Source organism: Leptodactylus fuscus, chromosome 6 (genome assembly GCF_031893055.1).
Source record: "Leptodactylus fuscus isolate aLepFus1 chromosome 6, aLepFus1.hap2, whole genome shotgun sequence".
NCBI classification, from domain to species: domain Eukaryota; kingdom Metazoa; phylum Chordata; class Amphibia; order Anura; family Leptodactylidae; genus Leptodactylus; species Leptodactylus fuscus.
The window spans coordinates 59,231,295-59,254,125 of NC_134270.1; the positions used below are offsets into that span (position 1 = coordinate 59,231,295).

At 41.9% G+C, this 22,831-nt stretch overlaps 1 protein-coding gene across 6 annotated transcripts in view; it reads right to left on the reverse strand.

Moving 5' to 3' along the window:
• Positions 1 to 728: 728 nt before the first annotated feature.
• PKNOX2 (PBX/knotted 1 homeobox 2) overlaps positions 729 to 22,831 on the reverse strand; it is a 306,344-nt gene continuing 284,241 nt past the window's right edge. For all 6 annotated transcript variants that reach the window (XM_075280089.1, XM_075280084.1, XM_075280085.1 and 3 more), the window contains 4 exons: positions 12,701 to 12,820; positions 7,574 to 7,650; positions 2,089 to 2,267; positions 729 to 1,674 (listed from right to left, as the gene is read on the reverse strand). In XM_075280089.1, the coding sequence (XP_075136190.1) occupies positions 1,460 to 1,674; positions 2,089 to 2,267; positions 7,574 to 7,650; positions 12,701 to 12,820 (591 nt within the window). In that variant the 3' untranslated portion in view covers positions 729 to 1,459. The remainder of the gene's footprint in view (positions 1,675 to 2,088; positions 2,268 to 7,573; positions 7,651 to 12,700; positions 12,821 to 22,831) is intronic.

Here is a 22,831-nt window from a genome sequence, read left to right on the forward strand (position 1 = left end):
ATTGCAAGTGATGTGCTTGCAAAGCACATGGAGCCCATAGACTATAAAGGCCTCCGTGTGCTTGCCGCGCACTGCCTGCACAAATGAATTGTGTGGGCAGTGCGCGGCAAGCACACGGAGCCCATTATAGTCTATGGGCTCCGTGTGCTTAACTGCACAGCGCTTGCATTAGCATTGGTATTCCGTTCGGGGGGGTCTCCATGCGGACTCCTTGCGGATGGAATACAAGCGCTAGTGTGAACCAACCCTAATAGTCTGGAGAATAAGCTTCAATGAGCTTCCTTTGTCCTACAAGCCTTTTATCCAACCTGTGGCGTCCCAGCTGTTAAACTACAACACCCAACAGCATGTAGCTGACAGCGAGATCTTCTGACCCCCATAGACATGCACTTCTAGTGTGAGAAGGGCAGTAACCAGATGCAAAGTTTAGCTCTGCTGGCAGCACTTTAGAGCTTGATATTGAGTTTCTACACTTCAGTATAAATGTACCAATGACCACCGAGCCTGACGCTAACCACCGCCATATCAGGTTGATGTTAACAGTCAAATCCTGAACGGATTGCTTTTAACAACATATTGCATACAGTCCATTTTTATAAGTATAACTCAAGCTGCATGGAAATTCTTCACTAGATCCCCCACATGCACCAAAGCTGTACTCATGACCAGACCTATGTGTCCCGCGCTCCTGTACAGAATATGAAGACATAACATGAAGCCACAGGCAGTTTTATAATTGTCATACTCTGTTTATATGGAAATTTCATAAAACAGTTTACTTGCCAAAATAGATGAGTCTGATAAGAGTCCATTATCTGAAAGATCAGGGGAGGGAGTGCGGTCCCAGAATTTACACACAAATGCTTGATATTTTTGTTGTCCTAGAGATGAGAATCCATGTACATATAGATACACGTGTGGCTGTCCGGTATATCTATAGGTACAAACAACTTCCAGGGAAACAGGGGAAACATTTCATTAGCATTCAGTCTTCATGATACAGAAAAAAATGCTTGACCTAAAAACGCGTTCAGTCCATTAAAAAAACAAACAAACAAAACAAACAAAAACAGGAAATAAATTTGGCCACAACACGTGGCTCTGTAAACATGTGTCCGTCACTTAAATAACAGCCAAGGGCGGGGAGCAGCCACCATCATACAGGGGCCCAGGAGGGAGACGACTGTTCAAATCCTTCTGCTTGAAGAACGGTACAAGAAATTGCATTTTACAGGAGTTTATGTGTCCTTAGTCTTTATGGGAGTGGAGAGATGAAGTCCCATCATGGCCGGCTCTGGTCCACCAAAATGTGCAGACGGCAGACATAACTCCGAGCAAGTGCAGGCTGTGGGCTTCAGTCATTCAGAGACAGGTAAACTAGTGGCCATTACAAATAAGAATCCCAGGCTGAGGTTTAATCCGTACTATTTCGGCTGAGTGTGCGTAGGTTTCCAGTTTGCTACTCCAGGGAGTCACTTTGTTCTAAGCCCAGGTCACTGACGTTTGTTGTCTGGAGATCTTCACTGTCCTCCTCCAGTTCATCTTCTTCCATCTCCTCCTCTTCATCTTCTTCTTCTGTTCCATCCAGTGAATCGTCATGTGCAGACATCATGGCCTGCTGTATGGACAGAGGGTCCGAAGACAGAGACTGCAGATTGTCGATGTTCACAGAACCTGGAAAATATCAGAACACCACTAAGTAACAATGTAGCGACAGCTCAGACAATCTCGGAACTTTACCTACAAATGTAGCTGGAAAAGAAGAGTGAGACATGGCTTTTACCCCTTCAACGTATAGGAAAGAAATCCACACATTATACATACTTTATCCTCAAAGGATTTCACACTGAAAAGCAGCAAATAAGCTACCGAACAATTTATGGACCTGGATTTTACTAAACACTACTCTTGTGCAGATCTTTGGGCACAATTCAGATTTCTAGATTGGCACAGTGCAAAACCTCAGCTCATTGAAACAAATAAGGATCTTTTGGCATTTGGCCATAGAAAAACAAGAGTAAATGACAACTATAAATGCTATACATCATGACTATAAAATGCTATACGTATGACTACACTACCACTCACCATCAGGGTTGGTCCCAGGTAACACGCCTTGTTGCTGTAACACTCCTGCTGCAATTGAGTTGGGCCAGAATCGCTGGGTTGGCCGATGCTGAGACTTTATCTTCTTTGCTTTTGGTGCTGGGTCAGGATTACTGGCATCTAACATTGGCTGCAGAATACGCCGCCTGGCATTTATAAACCTATAATACAAGGAAGAATAAGTGAATATAAAGACGTATTGTGATGATGATGGGTACATAGGAAATTATTATGAAATTGCATCAGGGACTTTTATGGCATATCTACAGTGTGTGGTATAAATGTCTGATAGATGCACGTTACACCTGTTGTTCCTCTAGCTAAAGATTTACATCTATGGAAGCTGTGACAGAATTAGATGGGATGGATAGCACTGCATATGCAGCCACCACTGTAGCCATTGAAGGGGGGTCCTTTAAGATAGGTGCATGCTCAGAGGTGGGACCTGCATCTATCAGACATTAGTAGCATTTCTTGTGGTTATACCATAAATGTCCCAGATGGGAACAAAAATACAGACTGGTAATTAGAACAATGTCCATTAGGGGGAGCTTAAAGTCTGACAGCATACACTGGAAGCTTTTATCTATCACTACATAGAGGAATGTACAGTATGTCTGTTTGTTCTTTATGTGTGGCCAAACAGCTGGACCACTCTGCACCAAATTTTGCACAATGATAAATCAGGCACTTCCGAAGAATTTAGAACAGGTTTCAGCTCTCTAGGACCCACTGTCCCTCTGCTATCAGCCATTATTACAGGACAGCACTTGCAGATACTTCACCCTAAATAGCCCCTCTGACATACCCCTTTAGATAAAAATTACAACGGTGTTGATATCAGCGGAGCAGAACCTATTAAAAGATGTAAAGAGCTGGACTTCTTGGAGGTGGAGGCTTAAGGTCCTCCTTAACCCCTTCCCACCAAAGGCATGTTTTGATTTTTCATTTTTGACTCCCCACCTTCCAAACCCCACCAATATATGAGCCCCATATGAGGGTTTTATGTTTGTGGGACAAATTGTACTTTGTTTGGTGCCATGTAATATTCTGTACAGTGTACTGGAAAGCTGGAAACATTCCAGAATGGGGTGGAATTGGAGAAAAGCTATGTTTTTGCTACAGTCTTATGGGCTTTCTTTTCACGGTATTCCCTGTTCAGCCAAGGTGACAGGTTACCTATATTTTATGGGTCGGTATAATTACAGTGATACCAAATCTCTATAGTTTTTTTTTATTTTATGTTTTAATGCCTTAAAAAAATCCAAAACTTTGCAAAAATATATATTTCTTGGAGTTGTCATATTCTGACCTCTGTAACTTTTTTTTTTTTGCATGTTTGATGATGCATGAGGCGTCTTTTTTTTTTTTTGCAGAATCAGATGTACTTTTTAACTTATACAATTTTGATAGTTTTTTACACAGATCTTTATAGGAGGGGAAACAGCAGTCTGCAATAGCAATATACGCCAGACAAGCCTGGGAGCCTTTAACAGGCGTCCTGCAGTCATTTCAATGGCTCTACAGCAAAAAGGGTTAAGTCTATTATATTTTAGGATATACTGCATTAGCTAGTAATTCTGAAGCATATATTAGCTAGAGATGTATAGATTAGCTAGGTTTTACCAGGCATGTTGTGTCCCTGCATATTCAGACATAGTCCAGTCAGTGCAGGTTAGCTCATTGCTTTTTGATGTCTTAAAGCAAACCTGTCATTTCGAATGAATTTTCTGGCTAAGCTGCCATGTGGATGTTCATGAGTAATAATATTTCTACCTATTATATGACCTAGGTAGTTTGCAGTTGTCCTTGAGCTGGTGGGTAGAGACTAGGTGACATACCCTGAATACAGGGAGACCCTCCTAACGTTCTCTCACTCTGAAACAGCTCAGGATTAGGGTTGAGCCGATCTTGACTTTTCAGGATCGATTTTGAAATCCGATTTCCAATCATTTTTTATTCGAACCCGATCTCGATCTCAATTCCGATCCCAATGCAGGTCAATGGGATTTTTTTACTAATCGGAGATTGGATTTTTAAAACAATCCTATTCACTATACAGCATGGAATCTAACAATTGAACGCTTTAATTGCTAGTGTAGTGACGCTGTGTAGTGAATTTTTTTAAATCACTAAGTAGCCAGAGGATTTTTTTTTAAATCCTCTGGCCACTTAGTCCCCCTGGTGTCCACTTACCTGCAGAGATGGCTGGTCTGGTGCCCGATGTTCTCATTCTTCTTCGCCTCGCTGCCCCCGCCTCTCAGGTTAGGAGAGTGTGGGCGGGTACAGGGCGGGGAGACGTGACGTTTCCCCTCCCAGTACCTGCCCATACTCTCCTAAGCCACAAGCCCTGCCTTCTTCCTAGCTCTTTAACACTAACCTGGGAGGCGGGGGCAGCGAGGCGAAGAAGAATGAGAACACCGGGCACCGGACCAGCCATCTCTGCAGGTAAGTAGTTAATAGAGATGTTAGCTAGTCTCCCATTAGAATGAATGGACGCAGCCGGTGCGCAGGGGGTTAAGGCTGTGTACCGGCTGCTTCCATTCATTCCTATGGAACCGCAGCGAAGCCTTCACACTGAGTATACACTCCGCTCAGATCAGGACTAGTTCACACGGGGACATGAAGGAGAATTATGTCTATGTAGACTGCTAGCTTTTTTTTTCTGCTAGCAGATTTTTCTGAGGCGAAAACCGTGCGTTTTTTTCCGCACGTTTTTTTGAAGCCCATTCACTTTACAGGAGGGAAAAACAGCCTTGCTTTTTTTTTAAGCTGTTTTTACAAAAAAAAGCTCAAAAAAAAGCTTGGCAAGGTCCAAAAAAAGCTTCCTAATTAGGAAGCTTTTTTCTCTGGTGCTAAAATAAGCCACACGTTATTTACATGTGAACTAACTTTTTAGTGGGTGTAAAACAAGAAAAAAAAGCCGTATTCACATGCCCCCTGCACTCCATTGTGCGGTCCAAACCCCCATTCCCTCACATGCTGGGGCTCATTAGACTGGAAACAGGAGGACTCACATGACCGTTGAGACCAACTGGAGGCCTCAGTAGTCTCTAGGAAGGGACTGGCGACATATGTGGTTGACACCAACTGTCCCTCTCCAGCAACCACTGAGGCCACCCAGAGTTTGCTGTAATTCATGAACAACCCCTTTAACTCTTCTATAGCTTACAATGCATGAAGACACCTCTGGTCAGGGCATGGTAACAGATATGGGGGAATTTATTAAGAATTGCGTTTCCTATGTCAGTTTTAATTCATTGCCCTGCTCACGGGTGATGTGTCAGATTTATTAAAAGGTCCCTCAATAATTCTGGCACATCTCGCATGGTCCTGTACACCAGAATTGAAATCTATGCCATCTGCAATTCACTCTCTTTTCCATTGTGAGTTATAGTAAATCTTAATAAGTCTTAAAAAGTGTTGAGTGCGATAGAAAAATGACAAAGTGGTGCATCTTTGCTGCAAATTGCCATTTCCAGGGAGGAATATCAAAGGAATGGCTCCAGAATTTTTATTTCACAAGCAATGACATTATTTACTAATACAGGCATGTTAGAGGAGGCGACAAATCATCTGACATATATATATCAGTGTAGAGAGCTCAAATACCTGCCCACGATACAGGGTTAATAACGTTCAGTAATACAATGTAGCAAACCTTCCACTGAATAAACAGAACTACTGCAGTTTGGACTTGTTCTCATTTACCGATATGTAAAGACATAGCTAGTGTGGGGGGGGGGTGGGGGGCAGCAGCTCCAGGCCCACTGACTCTGGGGGGCCCAACCCCCAACCCATTTGTTTTTAAATACTGAACAAACCATTTAATGTAATGGGGCACATAATGGAGCAGTATGTATGCACAGGGGAAACAGGGACATAGTATAAGGGGTATTAACCACTGGGGAATTAAACAGTGTTCAGTTTTGATTGTGCGTGGGCATTATTTTATTAGTTGCGCTATCAATTTAAAGGGCACAAGGGGTATTATCAAATTAAGGTGTACACATGATGTATTATTAATCTAAAGATGCACATGGGGTACAATACATTTATATATTATATAATATGTATATATTTTATAATCGGGGATGGCAGCAGGATGGGATTTTATGTAGGTGAGGACAATGTGGATAAGGTGTGTGGAAAATCGAGGAGCAAAACTTTACAGAGCGGGAAGAAGTAGACATGGCTGTCCAATTCAGATGGAAGAGACAGAAAATGTGAACAATGACAGTCACAGACATTGCCTGTAAGCAACAACATTGTTCCTGTGCTTCGGAGCTTTGTGTAGAGACAATATATACTACTATATAGTCACCATATGGTGGGAATATTGGAGGCCCATTCGGATATGTTTGCCCCCTATGTTGAACCCCTAGCGACGCCTCTGCTGATAGGACAAGTGTCAGATCGCACACAAACAATAAAACACAACTATGACTTTAGTTTTCTGGAGTTTTTGCTGTTACTTGTAACATTCAATGAGGAACAGGTACATGGACACAGGATGAAATACAACATGCAGAGACCAGCCATGTTCATTCAGGTGCACAGACTGTTGTCACTAGTGGTGAACCTGTTGTCTGTGTCACTGTGTCTGCAGATAACTTCACAAACCTGAATAATCTAGAAAGGGGACGACAGTCGTAATAAACTCCATACATTCTTACTGCGCTCTATGTAGTATATAAGTACATTGTTATGATATAACATAAAGGGGTGCTATGAATAAGGATTACCGTAATATTTTACTTCTTAATGAAAATATACGACAGTCTTCCCTACAACATCTACTCCTCCGTATACTGTACAGTAGAAAGTCGTCACTGTTCCTGTCATGTTTATGAACTAGACTGAGCTTTCACCCCCTGGTTAGATTACCTGTGCCTCCCGCTAGGGCTCCCGTATATCTGTTTTTGCTCAGATATCTTGTTTGCACAGATTTGCTTGTTTTTTTTCCTATATTTTCATATGTATTTCTGTGTTCATCGTGACACATATTGCAGCCACTTTCCTGAACCCTGATTTTCACTAACCAGGTTTCCTGACAACTTTCTATTTTGCTGCAGTGACCTGAGTGCCATGTTGTTGTTTTTTTCTCATTCCATTAAAAATTGTTAAAAAAAAGTATTTATAAAAGACAAAAAAAAGATCTGGTGTGAGATCTGTACATGTACAATCACCAGAGACAGAATGCAGCAAGAAATCCAATAATGTGACGCGTAAAGCCTTTAATACAGCGCAATAGATGTAGTTTGGATTTCCTGCAGCAGTTTTAAGGTTATATTTACAGTAAGCCTCAAATTGTGGATCTGCCACCAATTTGCAATGTAAAATCATCAGGTAACCTATACATATTGTGCTGCAGATTTCCTCCACAACCATAGGTTTCTGGGTTAATGCACCAAATGAAACCCAAAAGAATCTCCAGTGTAATGTTTGCTGTTCTTGGGGCACTTACCAGTTGTTGACTTGCAATAGTGTAAGGTTAGTCTGTGCAGCGATCTGCCGTTTTTCATCCTCTGTTGGGTACGGGTGCTGAAAGAAACACCACATCCATTTCAGTGAGAGTCGCAGTATAAGGAATACAGGGACTGGGGAGTAGCCATGTTTTATGGAATTACATCTTAAACACTATAATAGAAAGATGTCATTTTCTAATACATTTTCTCTGCTTCATGTCAGTGCAGGAGAACCTTCTTTCAGACACTTACACCAAGTTCTCAGATGCATGTATATTTAAGCTCTGTAATGTCAGGTGGGGCGGTGTCAGGCAGGGGGTTGGATTCATATCTACAATCAGAGGCAGCCAGTGTCAGAGCTCAGACTCACACCCCTTGTCTGCTCTTGTCTGACACCGCCCACCTGACAGTACACAGACCAAAACTAATTGTATTGATTGCTCAGGAATAGTGGGGGCTAGAGAAAAAATTCCAACTGTGCCGGAATCACTGGAGCAGCAGCTATTATATGATGTAAAGAATTTTATTTGTTGGAGGTGGTAAAATGTCCTCTTTAACATGCACATAGTACAGACAGACAGGCTTTAGCATCCTGGAGCGAGTTACCTTTCCCTACACAACAATGGGGCCTCAGCCTCAAGTGGACAAATAAACAGCAGAAATTTTCAAAGATGTGTATGCCTGTGAGCAAATGTTTTGGATGGGAATGGAGTGATCAGAAGCCCGAGGTTCTCTGGTCTCCCATAGTCTAATCTTAGGTCATCTCTGTATATTCTCATGTAAACTTCCTGTATGATCTGTCACTATTTCTGGTGTAACAACAACCTTCTTTATTATGTTCAGAAACTCTTTAAAAACCTGAAATATTTCTAACCTTAAACTTTCCTGTAGGCCGGATTCACACTGAGAGAAATAAAATATGAACTAAATAAAATACTGATATGAATATGGGTGACCAGCGCATTCAGCTCAGTGCCTATGGGTTCAACATCCTGCCCTCAATTCTAAAGGTATATATGGAAGATATTTCTGCTACTGAAAATCATTTCATTTGGATTGTTTTTGATTGCAGGGATTTCTGCAAGTCTTATTTACATGAAATGGATAATCTCAGAAATTATTGCAACAAATCTGCCACATGTGAATATACCCTAATAAAGCAGCTGTGGAGCATAAGCTGCTGCTCTGTCATATAAAGTACTGAGCACATCAAGAGGACAGGGGCGTTCACTGGGATAGTCCATTAGTTTTATCAAAGGCGAGTGCACATGGGTAACTGTGCTGCACCGGCATCCAGTCGTGCACTCCGCTCCGGGTTAGGCCCAATGAATGGGCCTAGTCGGGAGGAGGGAGTGTCTTTAGGCGAATTCGCAAGGCAAATCCGCTTGAAGAATGAGCGTGTCTGTTCTTTTTTCCACGAGCTGGAACAAACGGCTTCTAGAAAAAAGAACTGACCGTCTCCCATTGATTTCAATGGGAGCTGTCTTTTTGTCTATGTGTGAACTCAGCCAAAGAAAGGAGAAAATGGGGGTAATTTATCAACACATCTGCTCCAATTTTCTGGTGTAAATGTGTGATAATGTGGGGTATCTTTGAGATGCAACACATCTCCAGTACTGAGCCTCACGTGCCACTTTCTGCAAATGTGGGTGGACTATGGATGAGAGTGGAGATGTCGCTACCCAACATATTTATTATAATTCACTCAAATTTTCTGATATGATTTACACAGGAAATCTATGTCAGTTTCTGCCTGATTTATTAGGAGGCCGGAGTCTCTTGAGAAATCAGGTTTGCCTTATTCTTGTTGGGCCCTTTATTAATACTTGTCTCCGAAACGCCAATCTTAATAAGTCTGGCCCACTGTGTGCCAAAAAAATGCCATATACTACATAAGTGGATCATCACTTGCTGTACTAGGAAGGCACCGATCCTACATAGTGAAATCCAGCTGGTAGGAAGTTTCTAGGGTAATATTCTCTGAGAAGAAGTATGCAAAATAGAACTTGTGTATGTCGTGAGGCCAACACACAATTCAATCTCATAGTGCAGCGAGTCCAAGTGTAACCTCCTCAATGAACAGTAGATGGCAGGAAAGAGTCAGAAATGACTGAATTCTTAACATCTCAGCGCCTCTTCTCAGTCTACCCTATGAAACAAGTCATCAGATCCTTTTGTGACAGAATGACACTCACCAGCCCCAATATTATTACAGCTATATGGAGAGCATAAATATTGTTCATCTCAAGATGCTAAATCATCTAAGAGAAACCTTGTGGTAAGATACCTAGAGCTTTTCTGATTAGGATGTCATCTCCTGTCAGCAGATGAGCAAAACCTCATTGTTAGGTTGCATTCACACTGAGTAACGCTGGCGTTTTTTGTGCTTATTTTTGCACATAGCGCCGCGTTAACGCCCTGTATACGCCGCGTTTGCACTGCGCTATTTTGCGGTCGTGTTGAACGGCGCAAACGCGGCGTATACGCGGTGTTAACGCGGTGCTATGTGCAAAAATAAGCACAAAAAACGCCAGCGTTACTCAGTGTGAATGCAGCCTTAGGCTGAGGCCATACGTAGCGGAAACCCAGCTTTTTTTTTGTTGCAGATTTTGCTGCGATTTTTTGAGCCAAAGGCAGCAGTGGATTGAGCAGAAGGTAGACATATGTTTCCCATTTCTTATATAGCATAAAACCATAGCAAAATCTGCAACATGAGATAGTTTCTCCAGCACTTACATTAATTTCTGTAAACCAATTTAAGGCAGAGGCCCCATATTGCGGAAAAGCTTTTATTGTTGCAGATTTGGTGACTACCAAAGGAAGGGGAAATATATAGGAAGCTTCTTAATTAGGGTATGTTCACACCGAGTTTTTTGCAGGCAGATTTTGACTCAGAATCTTTCTCAAAATCCACCTGCAAAATCGGTTCCTATTCATTTCAATGGGAGTCACTAGCATTTTTTTTCCGCTAGCAGAAAAAAAATGCAACATGCCCTATCTTCACGCAGATTCTGCGGCTAAGTCAGCTGCGGCGTCTGCGGCTCAAGACTCCCTCCTGATTAGGCCCGTTCATCCAGGCCCATTCAGGAGTGGGATGCTGCAACAAAATGTTGATGCACGGCAATGGCATCCTGTCACAACTAGCCACACGAATAAGCCGGCAGCGTAAAGTGATCCTCTTCACTTTCCGTCATGTAAACTTACCCTTAGGGTCAATGCAAACAGAGTTTTTTGACGAGAATTTTTACGCTGATTTTGAGGCAGATTCAGGGTCGAAATCCTCGCCAAAAAAATCTGAGTGCATTGACCCTTATACTTCTCCTTTCTGCTCAACCCACTCCTGGCTTTGGCTCAAAAAAAGGCAGCAAAATCTGCGACAAAAAAGCTGCAACATGGGTCCTTAACCTAAGGGTCCATTCACACGGAGTAATGTGCTGCGTGACCTGGCACGTATACGGTGTGTGAAATTTTGAGCGCCATAAAAGCTCCCATTAATTTCAATGGGAGCCTGGATCGTATACGCCGCACTATTTTGCGGCCATGATTAACGCGGCGTATACGATCCAGGCTCCCATTGAAATCAATGGGAGCTTTTACGGCGCTCAAAATCTCACACGCCGTATACGTGCCAGGTCACACGGCACGTTACTCCGTGTGAATGGACCCTAAGAATGTCTTTAACATTTCTGCTATGTGTGAATATACACTTCACAAATGTGTACAAAGAAGCACACACAGCGGGTTTTACTACTTTCTTGTATATACACAAGAGTGCTAGTAACCTGTTCCTGTTTTAAGGTATTGCCTAGTTCCCTCACTTGTTGATTCTAAGACTACGTAGATTTGAGTCTCAGGGGTATGGAAAAGCTGGGTGGCTACCCCTTTCGATGCCTTTACGGCCTGCCACATTCTCTCCCCATTTTTTTTTTTCAAGGAACATCAATAACTAATAAATGGCTGAGCAGAATCTTTAACAGCTTGACAGTGCATATGCCGGAAATATTTTAATATTTCATGTAAATGTTGCTTAAATAAAACTTCAATATGGTGAAGGGTAATGTCTGTTCTCGGTTCCCCTGGACACTGCAGGTATGAGGAGGCAAGCATGGAGGATAGAAGGAAACACGGGAGGCCATTAACCACACCGCCACGGGGTCAGCACTGGGCTAATGAATATTAAAGGTTCAGTGACATTTAAGATTTCATTACGCTACTCTTCATAAACTCGTCCTTAAATGCACCACTACCTTCTACATTACATTCTTTTTCCTGAAAAGCTATAGGGAAGGAGGAACTGAAAGAGATCAGACAGCAAGTCACGCATCTAGAATACTGGTCACACGTAGAAGCAGCTGAAATCAAGGAGACAGATTTTTTTTTTGTAGCTTTTTCCTAGTTAAACACCAAAATCTGTTCTCCCTTTAGCAGCCACTAGAGGGAGTTCACTGCATAAGATTTTTTGAGCTAATACTGAGTTTAATGAGAGCTGTATAAAGCCATATACAGTGAGCCCCCTAGTGGTGACTGCAGGTGACCACCATTTAGTCAACTATGGATAGGGAAGCAAAGGATTTGGCGTCATGTGTGTTAACGTCTATACAGATATGCTATAGGAATAACTAGCCCAGGATTTGGATCAAAGTGAAATAAAAGTATATGAACATCCTTTAGTGCCATAGACCACCACATAACACTATTCACCCCTCCAATATCCCTGAACTACATGAATTATACAGTAGGTATTGACCTGAAACCAATCCTACATTGCCATAGATATTGTCATTATACTTTTAGGGAGATATTAACCCTTTCACCATTATAGACCATTAGGATCATAATATCAGAAACCGTCTATATGAAAGCATCTAAGGGCTGGTATTAGTTGCCAGCTAATGTCTTTGGTTCAGTTAAGAGACATATAAGGTACATAGGTCTCAGAGGCAGATTATATATTCTCCCCGATACATAACCAGAACCCTTGGACTAAAGTTTACCAGTACAATTCACATTAAAAGTATTTTCCCTTCTTCTGCTGCAGAATTAGCTTATACGTGTAGTGAATATACAGCAACAGGGGGCATTGTCTCCCTCACTATGGTCCAGCCCAGGGTCTTAGTGGCTCTTACCATTAGGTGCTGGAAAAGCCATGAGCGCATTATGTTGGTGGCGTGCTTCGGAAGGACTCCACGTTTGTTTTTAGACTTTTTATCTTCCCCATCAAGCAGAGAGGTCAGTTCCAGATTGACCTGTGGGACAGCAGAGAAGCCTGAGTATGAAATGTGCTTTATATCCATCAGATTCACAACTCCCTGAAGACGACAAGGTAAGGCTTCATACACATGACTGTAGGTTTGGTCCTTGTGCTATCAGTTATTACAGTTCAGTATAAACAGATATCATACAGACCAGTTCATTTCTAAGGCCCATACACCAATCTGTAGTTTTCATGGATCTCTGGAGACCACAGGACTGAGCCACATAATATGGAGCATGTCCTAGTCATGTCCGTTTGTGTGGTCTCTTTTTGCAGTCTGTCGATTCAATTGTTGGGTTAATGGAAAACACAGACTGCACACAGATGCAATCCTATTTTCCATGGATCGGCGCACGACTACAGTCATGTGCAAGAAGCCTTAGAATGGCCTTTTCTTAAAGGGGTTATCCAGGCTTTTTAAACTGATGGTCTGTCCTTGGGATATTCTGTGGGTCCAAGTGGGAGTTAATGGGCTGCGGTAATTGGGTGAGTGATGCAGCCCCTTTCATTGTATACACTGGGACAGGACATGGTTTGTGCTACAGGGTGTTATACACAGTAGTTTTCAGCATTACAGCTTTGGTCTATTCACTTGTGGTGATAGATAAAGGCTCAAATACCCTGAAAAACTGCTACCAAAAAGTATGGTATTCTGCAGTATGAACAGTGTCTGGACCCAATGTAAACAATGAACTTGCTACATGGCTGTGGCCCCTGAAACTAGCTCATGGGTGGGGGTGCTGAGAATCAGATACGCACTGATATAGAATAGGCCATCAGTTTTAAAAGGAGGGATAATCCCTTTAAAAGCTAATATACTTCAGTAAGCAAGTACAATGTGTAGAAAACGGATCAAGATCTTATACTAATCACTATTAATAGGTTACATTGTATATCTTAAAGGGAACCTATCACCTGGTTTGGGTACATTTAACAGCAGTATGCCCTTATGCTGATAGGTTCAGGATCCCAAACCCCAGCAACAGGGGATCCAAACCGAGCAACAGGTTCCCCTTAAAGTGTAATTTCACTTTCAGTAAAATTTCAGCATCAGTAAGTAACTTGGAAACGGCTTCCTTTTGTTTCCGTTTTTTTTACCATATGTTTTTATCAATGTTTTTTTTAAAATCAGAATACAAAAAGGTAATGTGGCATACATATTATACATCAGAGGTATCAAAACTGTAAAAAAAATAGTACATAAAGGAAAAGAAAGTACAATATCAATAATACCATATTATCAAAGTCTCTTCATTGGGTCAGGGATACAAAATTCAGGGAAGGAAGAGTCTTATGTGCATAGATGCCAAGAATCATGATATTGAGATTTATGGCCAGACAGAAACAGACAGAAAGGGAAACAGACAAGAAGAGGGGAGGGGAGCGAGTTAGGTGTAGGTTTAGCATTTCAATGGGGTGCTAAGGGTTGGTTATGTTAGAAGGGACAATCCACCATTATATGGTGTGCAGGGGTCTATTAGAAGATGGAAGGTCATAATCTATTCATGGTGACAAAATCCCTAGATACTTTTCATGTTTGTTTTTGTTCCAGTTTTGAGTTATTTTATGAGGTCTTCTCCATTAATTTACAGAGCCCCACCATTTATAGGCCTGTGACCTTATAGCCAAGGAAATAAATTCTGGAAGAACACTATACAACTACATGAAAGTATTCCTAAAATGTCACCGCTGACATATAGCCTGGGATGAGATGCTGAACGCTGAGTATCTGTATAAAGTACAGTGAGTGTACTGACACATTACAGGATGAGCTGGGGGCCCACTGGGGGCCCATTTGTTCACCAGTGGGCCAATGTGAGCTAGCTCATAGCTAAGCGCTAAAGCCAACAGAATACTGAGTCTAGCAGAAAATATCATGTATGAAAAATATGTAGAGCAAAGGATTTCAAGAGTTACGCTAGGTTCACACTAGCACCCGGATTCTTTCTGAGCTTTTCGTCTTCTGCATGCAGAAGACGGAAAGCTGTCAGACCGGGTCCGGCCGTGAGCGCCGGTGAGCGTTTTATGCTCTCCACCGCAAAACGTTTTTTTTTTTTTTTTAACAGGACAAGAGTACTGCATGTCTGACTCTGTGTCCGATTTAAAAAAAAACGGTTTCGCTGTGCAGAGCATAAAACGCTCACCAGTGCTCACGCCCAGACATCTTTCAAACCCATTCAAATGAATAGGTATGAAAGAGTCCTGCAGGTTTCCGTCTCCTGCTCAGTTTTGTGCAGGAAACGGAAACCTGTATGAACGGAGACTGGGCGCAGATGTGAATGGGCCCTTACTCAGAATGTTATGTCAATTGTATCTGGGGAACTTTGTAGTTTTAAAAAATTTTCTTTAAGGTTGAGGCCCCACGTAGCAGAAACGCAACCTTTTTTAAACCAAAGTGGATTCAGCAGAAGGCATATAAGAGCTTCCTATATGTTCCCTACTCTGTGTTTCCACAAAGCCTTAATGGGATTCTATAATTGAAAACTCATTTTTAACTAAGCATATATTTGCATAGCCTTTAGAAAGGCTATTCCAGACATACCTTTTGTTTGTAAATCTTCTCAGCCGTTTTTGAATGAGCCCGCTTTTCTTGAAATGCTAATTAGCCTTCAACGTGCACCCGGAAGTTCACTGAGCACTGTCTGCTGTGTGTACATAGGGAGAGGTGAATGCAGGGAGGCTGATGAGTAGTTGTCAGCATCAGCCTCCCCTGTGTACACAGATCACACAAGCAGTGCTCAGAGAGAATTACAGACATCTTCGGGTGCACGCTGGAGGCTAATTAGTATATCATTAAAAGCTGGCTAATTCAAAAACGGCTGATGGGATTTACAAACAAAAGGTATGTGTGGAATAGCCTTTCTAAAAGCTATGCAAATATATGCTTAGTTAAAAATGGGTTTTCCTAATAATAGAATCCCTATAAAGGGGTTGTCCAGGCAAAAATGGACAACACTTTTAACTTTCAAATCAGCCGGAAACATTGAAAAAAAAAAAAAATTCATACTCACCTGTCCCTGATGCTCCGGTGTCCTCCTGGCACATTCCAGTCCTTCTTCTCCTGCGTCTCTTCTGGAGTTCTGCTGATTGGCCTCAGCAATCATGTGACTGCTGAGACCAATCAGCGAATAGTATGTGAGAAGAGACCTGGGAAAAGCTGCTGGAGCAGAAGAACTGGGATGCACCTGGAAGACATCTGAGCATTGGGGACAGGTGAGGATGTGGTTTGTTTTTTTTAAATTTTTTTACTGCCCCCAACTGATTTAAAAGGGGTTTTCTAATTTTACCTGGACAACCCCTTTAAAGAGGACTTGTCAGCAAGTCTCAAAATCCCAATGATATATCTCATCTGATAGGAGCCATTAACCTGAGCACCTGCGTGTTTTATGCAGTTTGTTAAAGCTGTAATTTTTTATGGAGTTTGTGTCTTATTAGTCAAGTGGGCAGTAACACTGTATGACATACAGCACAGAGTGACACCATAGTGTTACTGCCCGCCTGGCTATTAGATCCAGCTTTGTATAGATACTAACAGGGATTATATCTTTGGAAGAACAAGACAATATCTACACAACTGATCATCACTGTGCCTTGTTGTGCTGCGCCCATTGTTACGAGTGTGACAACTGTGGATAAAGGACATGCAGCGGTTCCATATTTCTACTCTGTTACTGTACAGATTGAGTGATTGTTTGCGTGCGCCTCGTGGGACTGTCTCTCCTGTATGTCGATGGTTCGGTGAGCGCGGCTGCTCTCAGACTTTATCTCCTAAGCTGCTCTTTCTTCTCAGGAAGTCGGGCTTAAAAAGGCAGTATGTGTTGTCATGACGACCACTTTCCAACCCCCCCCCCCCCCCCCCCCCCCGCGCTCACAATAGCATTGTGGTTTCCTTGGTGACCATAGACATGCAATGAAGAAGAGCGGTCTCAGTGATCACATACTTATAGATACACTCATTACACTCATTGACAAAGTAATAATAATGCACCAAGGAGGAGTTGTTGGAACTGGACGAAACTTTCTATGTGTGACTGTAATGATGAAATATGTAAGTGGTTACAATATAAGAGAAGTTTATTGGGGAGACCTGTACAATGGAACAGAGACTCTAATACATTGTTGGGTCACCTCTAGCCTGGATACATGAGGATGGTAAGTATGGTATCCTACAGTAGACTTCCCCATAGATGAGGCAGCTGGGCCTGTATATCCTGCACAGTTGTAGTTTGCCGATTGGCAATAAATCTGGGGACCAGGGAGGCCATGGAAATTCAGCGATCTGGTAGAGATATTCCTGGGAAACCCTTACTATATGTGGGCGAGCATAAAACCCTGCCATGAGAGGCGGCATATGTGGCTGCAAGATGTCCTGCATATATCACTGACTTGTTAGTGTCCTTCGTATCACTACAAGGCTTGAGCGACCACCATATACAGGGCCACCTCTGATCGTCCCACCAGCACTTGTCTCTCACTCCAAAGTAAAGTCAGGATTGAAGTGTTCACCATGAGGCCTCTAAACTCAAACCGGACAAAACAGAACCTGGATTCATCCCTATAAACATTACCGTTACAGATCATATTGCTCACATTAATGTACAAGCACAGATAGTTCACATTGAGACAAGAACACACTACTGATGGTGACCAGCATCCTTCAGTAAAAAGGATGGACCCATAAAAGCTACACTGTCTACCAATAAGTATTTGGACACCCATGCAAATGAAGATATCTGCGGTGTCACACCTTTACATTAAATATCGTGTAGGAAACAGCATTGGCATTAGTCACATGCAAGAAGCCACGAAGTGCAGAGTTGTCGGATTTCGAGAAAGGGGTAATTGTCGGGTTCCACAGAAGTGGTTGATCCTTAAGGGACATAGCAAACAAACTGAATTATCCAAAACTGACAGTGGCCTATGTGATTACGAAGTGGAAGATGAACAGTGATAGTTGGAATGTGTCCCGAGTCGGCAAACCCCCGAAACTGGGAGATACTACAGACTGACGGGTGCTGGCCAGAGAAATTTGGAAGAACCGCACCCAACCGATGGCTCACATACACCAGGAGTTTCAACAGGCATCCGGGAGTATTGTGTTGAGATCAATACCATCCGTAAGGAAACATCTGCTGGTTCTACCTACTATTGAATATGAATAAATGTTGTTTTTCTATTCTAACATAGGTGTCCAAATACTTATTGGTAGACAGTGTATACCGATACCTATCAATGAGTTATATAATGTTTTACCAACTTCTATAGCTGTGCTCTTCAATCTATGGCTCGCAAATAATTATAACTTACTACATTTCCAGACATCAGCAGATGAGTACGTTGATATGATCGCTATTACTTGAATTTTCCTGTCAGCCAGCTATAAATAGCAGAATTCATTTCCTTTCCATCAATGTTATGTAATAAATGCCCGACTCTCTGCCACCACTAGTGGGCACCCTCTGTATACAGATATTCACAGCTCCCATTAAATATATGTCTTTTGTTAGCCTCCCTGCAGACAGCCAGAATTTTATCATGTTACTAAGGGAAGCAGGGACTTAGAGCTCACTAGCAGAAATGTAGAAATCCAGCTATTAATAAATAGTGTTAAATTAATCAGCTTATAAATGTTGGCATAACAATAGAACATTCACAGCTGTAGTCAATGAAGTTTTAGTTGTTACCAGTTTGTATAATATATCACCATCATAGTCTGTAGTGTTGTACAGTAAGCACCGTTATACTGCCTGTAATTATATGGTCAGATGAGAAGGTGTTATGTCTCTTCATGGTGATGTACTAGACCTTGCCTGGTGCAGACAGACAGCTTATGAATGTCTGGATGACACAGCCTATAGTTTCATTACTTGGCACTTCGACACTGTCCATAGCCTCTTCCACAAAGTGCTGTTATCTGTGACTTCAGGAGAGCTTGCAGACAAGATGGAGCATATCAGATCTTTGCAAGTCTCCATGTGTTACTCTACAGTGTTATTCTCTCTGGAGGGCGTATTAAACGACAACAGATCACACTGATCCCATCATAGAGATGTCTAATTTGTGGTAATGTTGCATGATTCTTGACATGTTCAGTTCTACAGCTAAATCATCACAAGTGCCAGCTTTGGGGCATTTCGCTATGTGTTAGGTCTTTTTGTAATTGGATACAAATTAAATTCCTTAGAAGCGTAGTTAATTTCCAGCAGCTTAGCAAACAGAATCTGGAAGGTGAAAATTAAAATATGCATTGCAAACATTAATGACGCAGTGCGATAACTCTGCATATGAACATGCCCTTTAGCAGATAATCTCTGAGGAATCTTTTCACCCAACAACATGTAAAAAAATGACATTTCGCTTATATGCTGGTTCTACCATTGAGTATTTTGTTCCAGAAAGAAGATCATGACCCATGGATCCTTGAAGGAACTTGATTCTGTTTACTAAGATCAATACAATGTACTCTTGGAAAAAGAAGCAAAATAGTTTCGAGAAGAAAGAAAATTGCAGTTTTAGTGCTGCCTTCATTATGTTTAAAGCTTTTTAGAGTGTTTTTTTCAAGGACTATGCTTAGAATCAGCTGTTCGGGGCTGCATGCAATACCCATTTTATACAGTGTGGGGCATGACTACAGCTCAGCTGAGAAGTGGTGACATTGCCATCTGCTTTTGGGTCTGTGTACTGTTTAGTATGGGGATAGAATGTAGCCCCAGACAACTGGTCCATGCAGGGTTGTAGTTCTAGTTGTTGGCCCATCACCAATCAGCTATTTGTGACCTACCCTAGGCATAGACAAAAAAACCCAAAACTCCTGGAAAACCCTTTAAGTGGTTGGTCACCTAGATCGACAATTTTCCTCCTTCTGGAGGAGAGCTGTTTTGGATCCATTCTTATACTGTGCAACCATATACATTCATTTGGCTAAAGCTATTCCTCCTTACATCACCATCCCAGTCAAGCATGCATGAGTTTTCATAGAGTAGAGCAGAAGAAAAAGAAAACAGCAAGCCAGAGGGTCCAGACATCTGCTGTTAGGTAAGAGTCAGAACCCTCTACACACATGAGAAAGTAATTCAGCTGTTCACACTGAACACAGCAGGTTATGAAAACTTTCATCTTATGTATATGATAAAGAGGACCTTTCACCTCCACCATCAACTCCAACTCTTTGCATCTGTTAGGAATCTCAGTGTGTCAAACAGCTAGTTGTTGTTATCTTAGGCTGGGTTCACACGGAGGTTTTTGGACCAGATTTTGACGCAGGAAGCCGCCTCAGAATCCGGTCCAAAAAGCGCCTCCACCGACTGTCGTGGATTCCAACAGTCGCGGTATTCCGCTCTGGATTAGGCCCAAATGAATGGACCTAGTCGGGAAGGATTGTCGCGAATCCACGTGAAGAAAGGGAAGATCACTCCCTTTTCCTGCTGTAGTCAATGGGAGGCGGTTTTTTGAGCCAGATTTTTAAGCAGATTCCACATCAAAATTCAGTCCCAAAAACTTTGTGTGAACCCGACTTTAAGATTACTGTGCCAACATATGAAGCCTCTGCAGTTTTCAGAGCAATGCTATGCTGATCCAATCAACGGCTGAGAGGGATATTTTATCTCTGTTCCTGCCTACCCAGGTGCCTGCTATTAGTTTGTACTTTAGTGACGCTGATCTCAGATTGTTTGTGCTGGATTGCTATATTACTGACCATTTGCCTGTTACTGTAATTTCGCTTATTTTGTTATTTTGACTTTGATGATACCACTTGGATTGACCTTTTGACTTGGACATGTTCACTCTTCTGATTCATCCCTCTGGTTTTGTTAATGGTTCTGGTTTGACTTGATTTTGTTTAGCACTTATTTCTTATACTAGTTTCTGAGGTGGTAACTTGGGTCCAAATTCAGCATAGTTCATCTGGCTTCGTGGCTTGCATTGGTGAGGATGTTTGAGAGCCCAGATGACATTTACATAGCTCATTCTACTGCTCTCTGTTTTAAGACAAATCCTGCAATTTTTGATACTTGCTCCAGTGACAATATCATAACAGTATCCTTCTATGCACAACATTCCAAATTATTATGCAAATCAGATTTAAGTGTAATAAAGATTTAATTTTTTTGATTTTCAATTAAGCTCATGGATGGTATTGTGTCCCAAGACTCTTTGGATCCCTGAAATTAATCTCAAATACCTGTGATAATTATTTTGCCAGGTGAGCCCTATTAAAGGAGACCTACTTAAGGGTAAGTTCACACAGGGTTCTTTTGGTCAGGATTTTGAGGCCGTATCCACCTCAAAATCCTGAACAAAATGGGAGCCGGTCAGGTCTTTTTTCCGGGAGCTGGTTTGTTCCGGCTCCCGGAAGAAGAATCGAGATTCAGCCTGAAGACACTCCCTCCTCCCAACTAGGTCCATTCATTGGGCCTAATCCGGAACAAAGTGCGCGACTGGATGCCGGTGCAGTGCACCAGCATTCAGTTGCGGCTACCTGTATTTTGGACAAAAAACCCCATGTGAACTTAGCAAAAAAGCGCTCCAGGAAAAATCACAGCGACAATGCATCACGGTTCTTCCTGCAGCGCTGCAGCACTTTTGACAGAGAGTTCACAGAGTCTGCTTTAAGTATACCTATAGGGAAAATGCTAGTGTTTCCGTAGGTATAATTCACATGCTACAATTTCCAAAACCGTGACAGTTTTGGAAATCGCCTATGCAGCTCATATTTTAATGCAAAGTGGGGATGGGATTCACTAGAATCCCATCCACTTTGCCGTGACTAAGAAGGACATTCCACATTATTAAGCAGGCCAAAGGTTTCAAACAATATGGGGAAGAAAAAGGATCTCCCTGCAGCTGAAAAGCATTAAATGCTGTGGACAAGTTAAGAAAACTAGATATTTCTCAAAAACTTAACTATGATTATCGTACTGTAAAGAAATTTGTGGCTGTTTCAGAACATAGATGGGTTTGTGCAGATAATGAGGCATAATGAAGAAGTTTTCTGCCATACAAATTCATCATATTAAGAGGGCAGCTGCTAAAATTCCATTACAAAGCAGCATACAAGTATTTAACCCATTCCCGACATAACAGTACGGTGGATGCTGAGTTTTTGAAGATGGCAGCTGCTCTCCGTCAGCGCAGCCACCATAGGAACTGGGTCTACAGCAGAGACCCGGCACTAATGCCCATGATCAGAGTTAACTCTGATCGCGGCCGTTGCAGGTCAGGACCCACCCCAAAGTTAGAAATTAATGTTGCAGGCCGACTCCCACACGGTGAGATCGTGGGAGCAGACCTGTTCTTCTGACAGTCGGGAGCCTTATGAAGTTTCCCAGGCTTGTCATAGCATTATAGATATTGAGGCTGACCTGGTCTATGACCAGCCTCCATAGCTATGTAGCAAATCTCCCGTAGACTGCAATACAGTTTATAGCAGTGTATTGAACTTACAATTAAATGATTGCAAGTTTAAGTTATCCTTGGAGGGGCTAATAAAATTGTATTAAAAAAAAAAAAAAGTTTTAAAAAAATATTTTTAAAAAAACCCTATAAAAACTAGTAGTTCAAATTACCCTCATCTTTCCCTAGAATACATATAAAAGTAAAATATTACTGTGAAACACATACACATTAGGTATCCCTGTGTCTGAAAATGCCTGCTCTACAAGCTTATAAAAATATTTTTCTCTTACAGTAAGCGCCGTGTCAAAGCAATAATCATTCCCCAAAATGGTATAACTAAAAAGTACACTTGGTCCCCATACATAGAAATATAAAAACGTTACGGTTGTCAGAATATGGCGACTTTTAGAAAAATAATTTTTTGGCAAAGTTTTAGATTTTTTGTTAAAGGGTCACTTTACTACAGGGTCGCTGCAGAGTGACACTGTAAAAATGAAGCCTGTAAGGAAGTCGCACAAATGCACTTTTTCTTGAAATCCACCCCATACTGAATTTTTTTCCAGCTTGCCAGTATATTGTACAAACAATAAATGGTAGAACCATGAAG